The 13,080-nt window shown below is 41.7% G+C and overlaps 1 protein-coding gene across 9 annotated transcripts in view; it reads right to left on the reverse strand.

Moving 5' to 3' along the window:
* The window catches only part of FOXP1 (forkhead box P1), a 1,926,958-nt gene that overhangs the window by 1,134,241 nt on the left and 779,637 nt on the right, over positions 1–13,080 (reverse strand). For all 9 annotated transcript variants that reach the window (XM_069643824.1, XM_069643828.1, XM_069643826.1 and 6 more), the window contains exon 3: positions 12,680–12,861. In XM_069643824.1, coding sequence (XP_069499925.1) covers positions 12,680–12,850 — 171 coding nt within the window. In that variant the 5' untranslated portion in view covers positions 12,851–12,861. The remainder of the gene's footprint in view (positions 1–12,679; positions 12,862–13,080) is intronic.

The following is a 13,080-nucleotide window of genomic DNA, read 5'->3' on the forward strand; positions in this document are numbered from 1 at the left end:
CAGATCCAATGCTGGAGAACCTTCACAAATGTTTTACATCTCTCTGTCAGTAATATCTGTTTCAATAATTGCTGTATGTGTTCCAAAGCCTTGAGATTCCCATTCTAACAGTGAATTAGCACTTATTTTTAAAATAGCATGCTCTGATGCAGTATTTCCTCTCCTACGCACCCTTAAGTACACATAGGAGACCAGTGGTAGGTGTGTGATGCTTTTAGTTACATCACATTAGTGAAAGAAGAAACTAGAAGCTCCACACATGTTCCTGCCAGTAAATATTTCAGTCAAGTTTACAAATGCAGCCAACAAGAGAACTCTTAAAAGGGTATAGGTAAACATCATTTGGTATGTGCACTGTATCCGGCAATTCATTGTAACAACCTGCTTCATTACTGCTGATGAAAGAGAAAGTATCCCTTGAGCACCTTTAATAGATTACATTTGTATGCATCACATATAATGTGCATTTACTGTTGATAGTCTCTAATAACATAAGATTGATTCTACAATACCTGCAACCATTGGTTTCTGGTAATATTCTATTTGTTGGAGGGCTGTAAATGTTCTCCACAAAGACTGAGGAGCACAAAGGAGGGGAGTGGAGGTCTGGGGGGTTCACCCCTAAGAATGTTTTTTAAAATAAGGGTTTAAAATGGTGCATTCTACAGCATGCTTTCTGTGAAACATTGGATAAAAATTCAAGCACAGTTTCAAATTGGTTATGTAGGTTAACATATGAAAGAATCCAATATATGCAGGTCACCAACAGTGCACAGGAGCATCTTTCAATGTATTTTCATGATGCCTTTGCCCACAATATGTCTTGCTGGCTGTGCCCCTACATGCCCATGCAGGATGCACCAATTTATGCTAGTATTACCATATGAGAACCTTCTCCAGTTGGCTTTGCCAGTAGTTAAAGGGCATGCCTCTGTAAGAAAACATGTGATTCTTACTAAACAAATGTAAGCCAGTATGACTGCATGAGAACACTCATCATTGATTTTATTTATTACATTTATGTAACACCCAGACCCTGGGGTATCACGGCATTTGGAACAGAGTTATAAGTTAGCAGGTACATTTAATGCGAGCATTAGTCATATTTGTTGAAAAGCCATGTTTTTACAAGCTTTTTGAAGATAGGGTATGAGTGTTCATTTCTGATGTGGGCCAGCAGTGAGTTCCAGAGAGCAGGTGCAGTGACACAAAAACGAACACCTCCTGCTCTCTTATTCTTAAATCGAGGGGTGATCAGTGATATGCTGGTGCCGAATCTTAAGGAATGCACTGGGTGTTCTGGGGCAATCTGTCGTTGAGGTAGAGGGGGCCTTCTTTATAAATGCACCAGTGGACAAGTCAATGCAAGATTTGATAGGTAGCCTGTGGGCCTGGCTATACCCTTGATGCCCAGTAAAAATGCCATGCGGCAGTGAGAACATTTGTCCATATTTGATGCACCAATGCAGGCCAGAAGGGCCATGTAGGGAAACGTATTATGTTGCTTTTACCCTTGTTGCCCAGTAAACAATGTCATGCCACAGCTGCACCAAGGTAGACCAGTCTAACCATTCAATTTCAACTTATGTTTGTTTGCCCTTGAATCCCAGTAAAAAATGCCTTGTCACAGTAACAAAATGTGTACTAACAGAATGCAGCAATGCAGGCTAGTATAGCCACAGAAAAACACACATTTTGTTTTTTCCCTTAAAGCCCAGGAAAGAAATGCCATATCACGAATGTAACCAGTCATCCCCACCCTACAAATAAGAGGTCTATTCCCCATCCCTTTATACCCACAAGCACACACGTTTGTAATTCATTACAGACTGTCATCAGTTCCACCAAGCCCTGGTAAACACTTATGTAAGTGTGCTCCAGGAGAATGACATCAGCCCAAAGGTCAAAGTGATGTTACTGTCTCTGTTGGTATGCGTTATTAAATGACTGATTATTGTTTGGTCCTTTAGAGGCACCATTTGTTTGAAGGCACATCGTAATCTGGGAAAACAAGCCCCATCATCCCCTGCGAGCTACTACAGTGGCCAACGACTTGCATAAATACTGGGGACCGTGTCTGTGGCAGAGCTCGAGATCAAGAAACAGAGGTGCACCTGCGTGGGCTCTGCTCTGCTCACCGACCAAAACACTGACCATGCCCATTTCCTTGGATAACTCCCAGGCCACCTCTGGCAGTAGAGGACCAGATGGACACTCCAGCTAAGAACCGGACGATACAGTATGGAGGCCCTCCCTGCACGTGCAAGTGAAGCATGAAGTGAGCACAGCCTTCGTACCTGATCCTAATCTTTAAGGAGAAGGCTCTCAACTTGAGCTCAGACATCATAGATTAGTGTGCTATCCGTGCATGAGAGCATTTCACTTCTGATTTACTAATACTGAATGTTAAAATAGATGATAGGCCTCTCTGCTACCCATTGCTAAAATAGCTTGTGCGGTGCATTACAGTCAATAAATGTTTTCCCTAATACCACTCTAATTTCTAATGACTTCCAAATTCTTTTTTCCAGTTAGCCTTCTGCCCCCTTCCTGGTCACATCTCCCCAACCCACATTCCTTCAGTTCGGTTACCCAGGGTTCTTTGGTTTTGGAATTATAATTTGGGGAATTTAGCAGGGGTGGTGTGGTGAGTGCTGCACCCACAGAAGGATGAGAATCCCAGCTTTACCCCCGTACAGCATTCAGACAACCCGAACCACTTGCATGCACGCGTACATAAAAACACGCAACGATGCACTCCTTCACAAGTGGACACATTCATGCATGCACACTCAGCCAACCTCTTGCATGCCCACATGGATGCAAACATACAGAAACATTGTGGGAGGCGGCAGGGCCAGACTTTCCATGCCCCGCTGGCCTCTCATTACTGCTGTCTACAGCTTTTGCATGGAGCCTGAAGGGATTCTTGTGCCAAAAGAAATCAAGCATTGGCAATGCCAACAGTTTTGGCTTTTGTGTAGATATAAGAAAGGTATTTTCCAGTCACTGCCATGATGGTATTAACTGGCTATAAATGGTAGCAGTACCTGGACATTTGATAGCAGTGCCTGGCAAATGCCTATCTTATACCTATACGCAAGCTGAACCGGTTGGTTTTGCAAATGCTTGTTATTAACAGGACTTCAGTGAAGGAAACACATACTGCTTATAAATCAAGTGGCTAAAGGCAGACCCGGTTAAGACATTTTTGTTACACCAGTAGCGCGTTTACAGTACCAATTAAACCATTAGCGCTCTGAAGATCAATTTGAAAAATTGAGCTTAAAGAGCTCCCAGGAGGGTGTGTTTTCTGCAGGAAGGGGCAGGAAGGGGTTAGGTATGGCCGTCAGGATTAGCCTGACCATGGGAAATCAATGGCTGGGTCAATAACCAAACAACAACTACACACATTGTGCCCCTCCTCACATGCCATCTCTCCCTAGCTGCACTGCAATACATTCGTTTCGGCTGATAGGTGGAGTGCCATTTTATAGCCAAACATTTAAATACATAGCAGTTGCACTCCTGCACAGAGGCAGCCAGCACAGCCCCCCGTGCAAACAACACACCTTGATCAACTGTGCTGCTCGGCACTGTGCTTTGGTTAAGAGATCAAGTACATTCTGATTAACATTCTAAATATACATTAGAATGTTAATATAAACATACATCTGTTCACTCAAAGCAAGGTAGGCAGTTCCAGACTGCAGTAACAAAGAAGCCATTACTGCCTGTGACTCAAAAAACCACAAAGGTTTTGGAATGTTTTGCCAAAATGTAATTAAAATGGAAATTATATTTCAAATGTATGCATTTCTTTTGCATCTTTTTTAAAGCATTAGCATGATTATGCTGCACTCCCTGTGTCTTTTTCACCAAGTCATAAAACATAGAAGATGCAAAAAGTAATTTGACTATACCCCGGTGGATAATACTCTATATTCAGGACCAGGATATTAAAAGTACATATCCATTCTGAATCCATTACTTTAATATCAGAAAACACACATATGCACACAAACACTAACACACTCACACAAAGAGACACACAAAAACGCACACACAATATAACAATGTCAGCTGCTTTCACAAAACAATTGTACCTTTGTATTTACTTGCAGGGTCCCATTTTTAGATTCAGTTGTTCTAGATTAATTTAATTATTATTGAAAAATACCGAACATTGTGAATATGTTTCTCAATCCTTCAACCTATGACCTCAGTGGGCCGGAACTGATCGTCTTTGGAGGATAGCTCATGGGCAACGTGCTCGCCTTGGAAGCAAGATGACACAGCACAACACAGGTTTGATCCCCGGGTCTGCCCTTAGAAACCTCTGGGTATTAAGCGCTTTATAAATAACCATATCAGATCAAGAACAATAGCTTGGATAATATGTTGTTAGTTCAAATTGTAATTTCATTTACAAGATTAAAACAAAATATATATTGATTCAAACATTCTATAATTAAAAAGATGTTAAAAGTATCTAAGAGGCTTTCTTGCATCAGCTGGAAATAAGGCTACGGTTATGAAAGTAAAGGTACAGTCCTTGCAAGTACATAGTAAAAGTATGTCAAAATATGACGCAAATATACCTTTTCAATTACAGATACACTTTTTGTCACCAACTCTACAAAGTATGTAGAGTATGGTAAACTTCGTGTTTTAGCATCTCACCTTGTAATCCTGATTTGTATGGCCGCCATTTTCCTAAACATGCATTTTGTGTTTTCTGGAGTTTGAAGACCATACAAACACATCACATGCCAGTTTTTCTTTTTGCAGTTTAGGACATTGGGCATCTCGAATGTATGTTTGCATGTTGAGCTAGTACTGCAAGCAAAGTGCTGAATAAAACGCATTCGTTTAATGAGAAAACAACTGAAGGCAACTAACTGGATTTCTAGTCATTGTAAAAGGAGAACATCTTTATGGAAAATGTGCTTCTAACATGTTTCCCTGTCCTAATTCCCTTCTACTGTCCTACATTAATCAAAGCTGTAACCCCTGTTGTCTTTGCACTGCGAATCAGAATGTGCCCCTGGCGAAGAATGAGGGAAAAGTCAACAGGAATTAAGTTTCAGTGCAAGTGTTTACTCAACTGTGGCCTGCAGTTATTGAAATGTTATCCCCGGTTTTGTGTGACTACTGCAGTAATGAATTCAGCATGGCTGTGATTTTCTCACTGATGGCATTCTCACATCAAGTGAAGACTTGCAGGATGGAAATTACTGGAAGGGGCCGCAACTTTTGCACTTAATATCACTCAGCTTTTCTAGGCACTGAAATTGAGGCTTTAAGACCAGCGGAGCGACAATGCCATCTTGCCCTATTTGTAACCATGTATTTTAAGTTTGGAAGCTGCAATGTAGGCTAATTATTGATATCTCGGAGTCCCTGGAATGTGCAGGTCCTGGGCCACAACGATGGACTTCTTCAAAGAGGTTTGTGCAATGATGAACATTTAAATCTGACTCATGTTAGTATTGACACTGATCCGATAACCAATCCCGTTTCTCCCACATATCGGAGCCACTCTGCACTGTTTAAGAATGCAGAGGAATGTGCAAATGAGCAAGAAACAACAGCTTAAAGGAAAATTTTATCTGCGGCTGCTTATCCATAATGAGCAGAGGGCCGGTGCCCTGCCACCCATTGTCCCATTATTTCATTTAATAATTATTTATTTATTGATATACATCTAGCAACAAGGCTTTGTATAACACAAAATACAAAAAGATAAAATACATTCAGTATATTCATTACAGTCTGATTAAAAAGCACACATCAGCTTATCGAAGACATGTTAAAATTTCAGCTACATGAAGATAAAACTTAACAATAAAGTACATTAGGTTGATATTGTTGCCTTGGATAAAAGTTAACCATAGTGAAGGTATTTCAAACACATTTACTGCATTATTATATGCCTTAAAATATTTGAGTCGTAGAAACACAAGGCTTTCACATTCCGTAATCAGGTGATAAACTGTTTCATGGACGAGATTACCACACAACCGACAACATTGCACCATTATGGATGAGCCAACACCAAACCACAAAAGAAAGCAAGAGAGAAAGAAGCGCACAGGAGCACCATGTCTCTCGAGAAGCATCCTCTGATGTCTATCCTTGGCTGGGGTGGGAATCCCCTCCCACTAGGCATATCTCTTTGGATGGACCAGCAGTGTCTCTGTAGGGAGAGGGCGTGCCTCAGTGCAGCATCATATTATTGCAGCTGATTGGATGCATTAACATAGCATGGCCAAGACAAGCATGATGTCTGCATGACAAGGCTCTGAAGTTTGAAGATGGTTTCCTTTTGGTGTGCAGTGGAGGTATAGAAGGATCCAATGGAGGGGGAGCAGAGGAACAGTTGTCAAGCAGGTAAGTACAAAGGTAAGTACAAAGGAAAATGTGTGTTTGTGTGCATGTGCATGTGCAAGTATTTGTTTGTGTGCATGTGCATGCCTATTTATGCACAGGACAAAGACAACGTATCTTTGCCCCATAGCATGAAAACACGTTTTACATGGCAATTTTGCCATGTTTTGTTATGGGCAACGCTATCACTATGATGTTATGGTGGCAATGTTGGCATATATAGTGGAGGTATCCATCATAAAAACGTTTTTCCAGAGCAATGCTGTTACACATTGTGTGCACAGGCATTATGGACATATGTTTTACAGTGGCTGTGCTGGCTTATATGATTCACACAAGCATACTGAATATATTCTTCTCAGTGGCAGTGCTGGCACACATAATGTTACATCACATATATTGTGAGCACAGGGATCATGAACATGAGTTTGAATGTGCTACTGCTGCTGTATATTATATCCATAGACATCATGATCATATTCTGTACAAAGGTAGTCCTGCCATATGTTGTGGGCACATATATATTGAAAGTGATTTACAGTGGCAATGCTGCTCTATATTGTGGGAACAGTCATATGGAAATGCAGGCATACATATTTGGAACAGGGATCATAAATATATTTTGTACAGGCATCATTAACATGTTATTTAAAGGAGAAGTGCATGAATGTTTTTAAAGTAGCAAACTGATATATATAATGTGGGTTTAAAACTGGTGAACATGTGCTTTGCAGTGGTTGAACTGGCATATGTAGTGGACATAGGCATCAAAAACGTATTTCATAGTTGCATACATTGTGGGCACAGGTATTATGAAGTGTGTTTTACAGTGAGCATGATTCATAGATTGGTGCCACATGTATCCTGAAAGTGTGTTTTACAGTGTCAATTATATATGTGCTAAGGCATACTCAATATGTGTTATAAAATGGTGCCTGTTTCCTGTTGATCACTTGGCATCTATTGGATATGCCATATGCTACCCTGCTTTGCGATTGCATGTGAATCAATACAAGGATATAGGGAAGGGGACATCCTAGATCACGAAGGTCATGCAAGAACGGTTATCTTCAACAGTCTGGGTGACAATACACATTCAGAGGATGCTGTCAATCCTTCTCTGTGTATCACATGATGCATGGCCCTGAATCCTATGAAAGCAGTAGGGCTGGCAAGAAGTCATTACAACTCACCCGGTATGGCAACAACGGTGGCGGTAAACCCGCCGCCACCGTTTTTTCCATACCGGGTGATCACGACTCCTGCAGGCGGAGGCGTCAATCCCGCCAGGTCTGACCTGGCGGGTTTAACACCGCCCGCCTGTAGGCGGACGAGGAAACACCGGCACCATCACGAGATGGTGCCGGTGTTTCCATGATCCCCATTCCCATTGAGTCCCATGGGACTCAATGGGAATGGGGATTTACACCATTCCGCCTCCGGAATTCCCGGGTCATCGGGGTTGTAATGCGCCGGTAATTCCGGGAATCACGGAGGCGGAATGGTAATACGAGTCTGGCAGTAACCAGGCAGTTTTACCGCCTCGGTTACCACCCATTCTCTAGGAGAAGCAGTGCCTATTTGGATCATTTTGAAATGACTGTGGATTTTCACTGGCAACTCAAAAAGACTGAATTACAAATATTAATTCCACAGCAGACAAATATGGAGATTATTTAAGGTGCATTTTAAGACCTGCAGACATATCTTGAAATATTAGTTACATATTATTCTACACACACAGACAAATACAGCGAAATTTAAACATGTGAGAAAATAGCTAACATGTAATGTTTTTTATGCACAGACGAGTAAATAAACTACGAAGGGATATGAACCTTAGTTGAAGATTCAGTACGAAAGCAAACGCAAGACAATATGTTGACTCGTTTGACTCGGTTCAATGACGTCAAATTGAACACCCAGGAGGCTTTGTTATGTGCTGAACGATCAAATGCGATGCCCAGCAAGACAAGTAATGTGCTCGTTGTACAGAAATGCAGGTGGCAAAATGACTTCTACCTGTGGTTGGTTTGTGTAAGCCTGAAAGATAATTCAACAAGCGAATTGCTCTCTTCATCTTCCTGAGGTAAATAGATTGGGTACCAGCAAATTGAACAATATTAACATCTAATATATATGCATAAATATCTATATATTACACTAATATCTTTTGTAGAGTAGAACCCGTCAAAAACGCCATGAAAAATGCAATATTTGTATTATTAGTAAAGCCTACCATTTTGTGTGAGTGCGAAAATCCAAGGAATACTTGGCTTTTCAGGTATCCCTGTTTATTCTTAACCCAGTAACTATGAGAAACTAGTGTCCCTGTGTGCAGATGTGTTGTAACAAACTCAACTAGCAATGACAAAATATTTTGGTTTGACCTCTTGAAAGTATGGATGTTGACTACACAGTACCTTGACAACAATCTGCTTCAAAAGAGGATAATGAATGTACTACCTAATCCACTCTCCTCTTCAAATGTGAACCTGGACAAAGCAACTTTTCAGAATGTTCCGGAAAAGCAGTTCAATAGTTCTGAGTCATTACATCCTCCGAAATAAACATTGTTAGGACCAACAATATATTTCCCTACTTATGAATGGCAATATATTCTAGGACAGGTTTCATTAAATAAATAAAATACAGTCCTAGAATGTGCAGCGAAAGTGCTGGATAGTGGGAGAAAATAAATATTGTTTCCCCAACGATGTTCTTGATGGGATACCGAGAAAAACGTTTACCTTGTCATCAAGGGCGGCTCAAAAGTTGCTGATGAACAGCAGCATATATTGCATTTGATTGCTATTGTCACAGTCCTCCAATCGTACTCCTCCAATAGCAGTACTCTTAGTTTTAGGGACATGCACTTTGCTGGCTGCCATGAGACAATACTTCTTACCTGAAGGTTGTGCTATTTGCAGTGTGGCTGTTTTGGCGGTTGTGGTAGCTCTAATGGACTCCACAGTACAAGCACCAAAAACTTGACCAGCATTGATCAAGCATTGGTCTTGCCAGTACCCACCACCCCACATTCTTAATCCGGTGTACTGGCTGGCAGCGGGGAATGCTGTCTTCTTCAAACCCGTTTCTATTCCACAACAGTTCACTGGTGAAAAATCAAACCATTCAGGTTTGAATTTTTAGGTGAGGGAAAATAAATGGACAGCAGATTCTGAACAGTTTTTCCCCCAACATATACAACACTAAGAAAAACAAGGAAACGTGTCTCAGATTCTAATTGAAAGAGTCTATTTATTTTTTAAGATCAGGCTCAGAAATAGGAGGAAATGTGACTATTAACATATGTCTGTTTCTCCAGGATCACATTGTTTCATGTAATGGAAGCTTTTTATCAAGCGATTTACTTGAACCATTGTTCCATGGATTTTTTGTAAATCACATTGCCTTTTCATGTAAGGGTTTCTGTAAGTCTATGCCTTTTCATGTAAGGGTTTCTGTAAGTCTATGCCCTCACCCCTTTCCATGCTCAGTGGCCTATGCTTGTGTTAACATCGTGTTAATGTACTCAGTGGCACTCGAGTTCCATAGCTAGCAATCATTTGTTTGCTTGCATGATATGATGTCAACTTAGTTAAGATATTTGCTCCCATACCCATCATAAGAGAATTATACTGTAAATGCTATTTTTCAGATTTAAAATGTACAATATGATACCTTAAATTTCAGGATTTGTGCAATTACACGTATAGTCCATCTCGTGTAAGACGTAAAATGAATATGTTCATCAAATTCTTGTGTACTCTTTCTCTTTTCCGTTTTTGCCTTGTTTCCAGTCCTGCGGCCTTGAGTTAGCTACTTGGAGGATGTTCACTTGGGTTTATGGGTAATCCACATAGGGCCTAATTTACAAAAGCGTTTTACAATGTGCAATCCATTAAAAAACACTTTGTACACGAGGGCCATAGTTCACTTGCTCCCTGTAGAAGCAGGGAAGAGTACCCAGGTTTGCCGATTTATTAGTGGCCCCTCTTAGCTCATGCCAAAAAAGTGATGGGTGGAAGGTTTTGAATTAATCTTATCCACCGGCATTGCTCTGGACAACCTTCCACACCACAATTCTTTAACCTGTCTGCGCCATTGCAAAAGGGTTCCGGCCATATGCAAATCAGTCAGGTACAGCCACCAATGGGAGCAGCCCTGCCTGAACTGCTAGGCCACCTCCCCTCTACACGGAAACACAAGCAACCCCAGACATGTTTCAGCCTTTTTTGGCCTCCTCTGTGAGGTGCAGCTTGGTTCCCTATGGCGCAGCAAGCAAGGGACCCACTTAGCTCATAAACACCTCCAGCATTGCTGACTAATAAACATTCTATTACCTCCTAAAGGTATAAGGGAGAAGACTATGGGATTTGATATCAGCAAGCGATTTTAAAGATCACGCCTTCACTTTGCTGAATGGGTATTTCCCTACAGCAGAGTTTGCGCTAGTACAGTGATGCAGACCAGGGCGTATGGTCTATGCAGGTTCTGCTGTGCTCATCAGCAACTGATCAGGACCAGTTAGCGCAACTTCGCAGGAAGCAATACAGTGTCAGAAAAAACCTTATGAAGGTGATTTTTGAATCTATAGGCCTACCTTTATTAGGGCATCATTATGAGTATGGTTGTAATGGTAGTAACATGCTATACTTTAAAAAGTACTTTTTTTTTTAAATACAACCATATTATGGGCCTCATCACATGGACGGCAGTGACCATGGCGCTATTAGCGCCAGGGTTGCCGCCGGTATTTTACCGATTCCGCCTTGGTGAATGGGGGAATTACTGCCCCATTCCAAGGTTGGCAGAGTGGTAATTCCCCATTCACCAAGGCCCTTCCCCATTCACATTTGAGCCCCCATAGGGCTCAATGGGAATGGGGAAGGAGCAAATAACGGTACCGCTGCTAGCGGCACCGTTATTTGCCCTGAAGTCCCTCAGCGGGTCCCGTCCTTAACGTGTGGTCTGACCACACGTTAAGGACGAGACCCGCTGAGGGACCTCGTAATATGCCGCTAAGGGATTACCGGCACTGGTGCCGGTAATCCCTTAGCGCTATCCGTGTAATGAGGCCCTATGTATTTGGGATCCTTCAACATTTTTACTGTGTCAGGTACATGGAAAGTATTACATCCAGTGCTTCAGATAAGATTTCGCAGTGGGAATGTATTATTCCCTATTTTTTAAAGTTGAGAGTAAAATGACTTTTTATGGAGTAAAGTAATTACAATTCCCAATGGGAGTATTTAATAAGCAAGTAACTGTAAAGTCGTAATGTTTTTATAATGAATACCTCTTTGCGCTTAGTTATTTATGCACATTAAAAGGTACATTTTTATCACTTTGGATCAGTGATAATAGTAGTTTCTTCCTCTGGTGCTATGTGTTGTACTGGTCCAAACATATCGAGATGCCGGGGGGACAGGCTCCTGTGTGTCTATTTCCTATTTTTGTTGAGAGTATTTTTACTCCCTATTTTGGGGAGTATTTGCCTATTTTTAGGGAGTAAAAGTAGCCACTACACCTCTTATCTGTAGTGCTGATTACATCTCAGTGTGTAGTATGCATGTACCTTTTGGATAAATTAACCATGTGACCCAACACAAAATGAAATGGTATTTTAAAAGTAGAAAGCACTTACAATACCAGGGACCTAATTACGAGTTGGGCGGTATTCCAGCAGTAAATCTGCTGGAATACCGCCCAACTGTACTAGCGTTACTGCCACTTGGTCCGGCGGAATTGCTGCAGTATTACAAGTGGTGGTAGCAGTGTAAATCCCCATAGGACTCTAGGAGGCTTTTTCGTGGAATTACTGCACTGGTCCTACATCCTACACTCCAGGACCATATTTGTAGTATGGCAGAGCAGCAATATTGGCGGTAATTGCATTACCACCAATTATTTCCCGCCCTGCCATGCTTGGAATGAGGCCCCAGATATTTTTCAGAATCAGCCCCCAATAGAACGTATCGCACGATTCGAATTTGTAAGGTAGGCTTCATTACCTTAAATTATTATCTACAGAAGCCAGCATAACTCTTTGCAACAAGTGCCCTTTGCAGATTAAGAATGCGCCACTCTTCTTCTACACGAGCTATTTCTGCTGTCTAGAGGGACAGGTTCGAAACGCTGGACCAATAAAGGCAGGCTTTGATCTTCTATTTGTTACCCGCGCTAAATTCCTAAAAAAAGGATGCCAGCACACTTCATAAAGCTCAAGTTTCACATTCCGCAGCGGTTGCGCGGGAGGGCGGGCTGCTGGACGCGTGCGCAGTACCTGCTGTTGCTGGAGCTGTGCTAGGTCGGCAGCGCCCACGTCGGCCGACGGTGTCTCGCCGTTGGATCTCACTTCGCGCCGGGTGCACTCCAGGAAGTGGTGGCCACTGCTCGCTCCATTCTGGAAGGCTGAACCGTTGCTTTTTGTCTCAGCCCCAGATTCTTGCATCATGACTCAAAAGCCTGAAACACGAATAAAATAAACAGCTGTTAAAACAGTTTCTGTCTGTGAGGAGACAGGTCTTGTGTTAGTGCTGCCAGAACTGGGAACACTTTTCATTTCCTCTGGTACAACTTACATTTTATTAATGGTTCATTTTACCCGTTTATTTACTTATTTGATCAGCTACAATTTTGAAGGCACATTTCAGAGCTAAATATAGATTGTTACGTATTCAATAT

The sequence above is a fragment of the Ambystoma mexicanum genome, chromosome 2p, assembly GCF_040938575.1.
Source record: "Ambystoma mexicanum isolate Mex_15411 chromosome 2p, UKY_AmexF1_1, whole genome shotgun sequence".
Classification (NCBI taxonomy): domain Eukaryota; kingdom Metazoa; phylum Chordata; class Amphibia; order Caudata; family Ambystomatidae; genus Ambystoma; species Ambystoma mexicanum.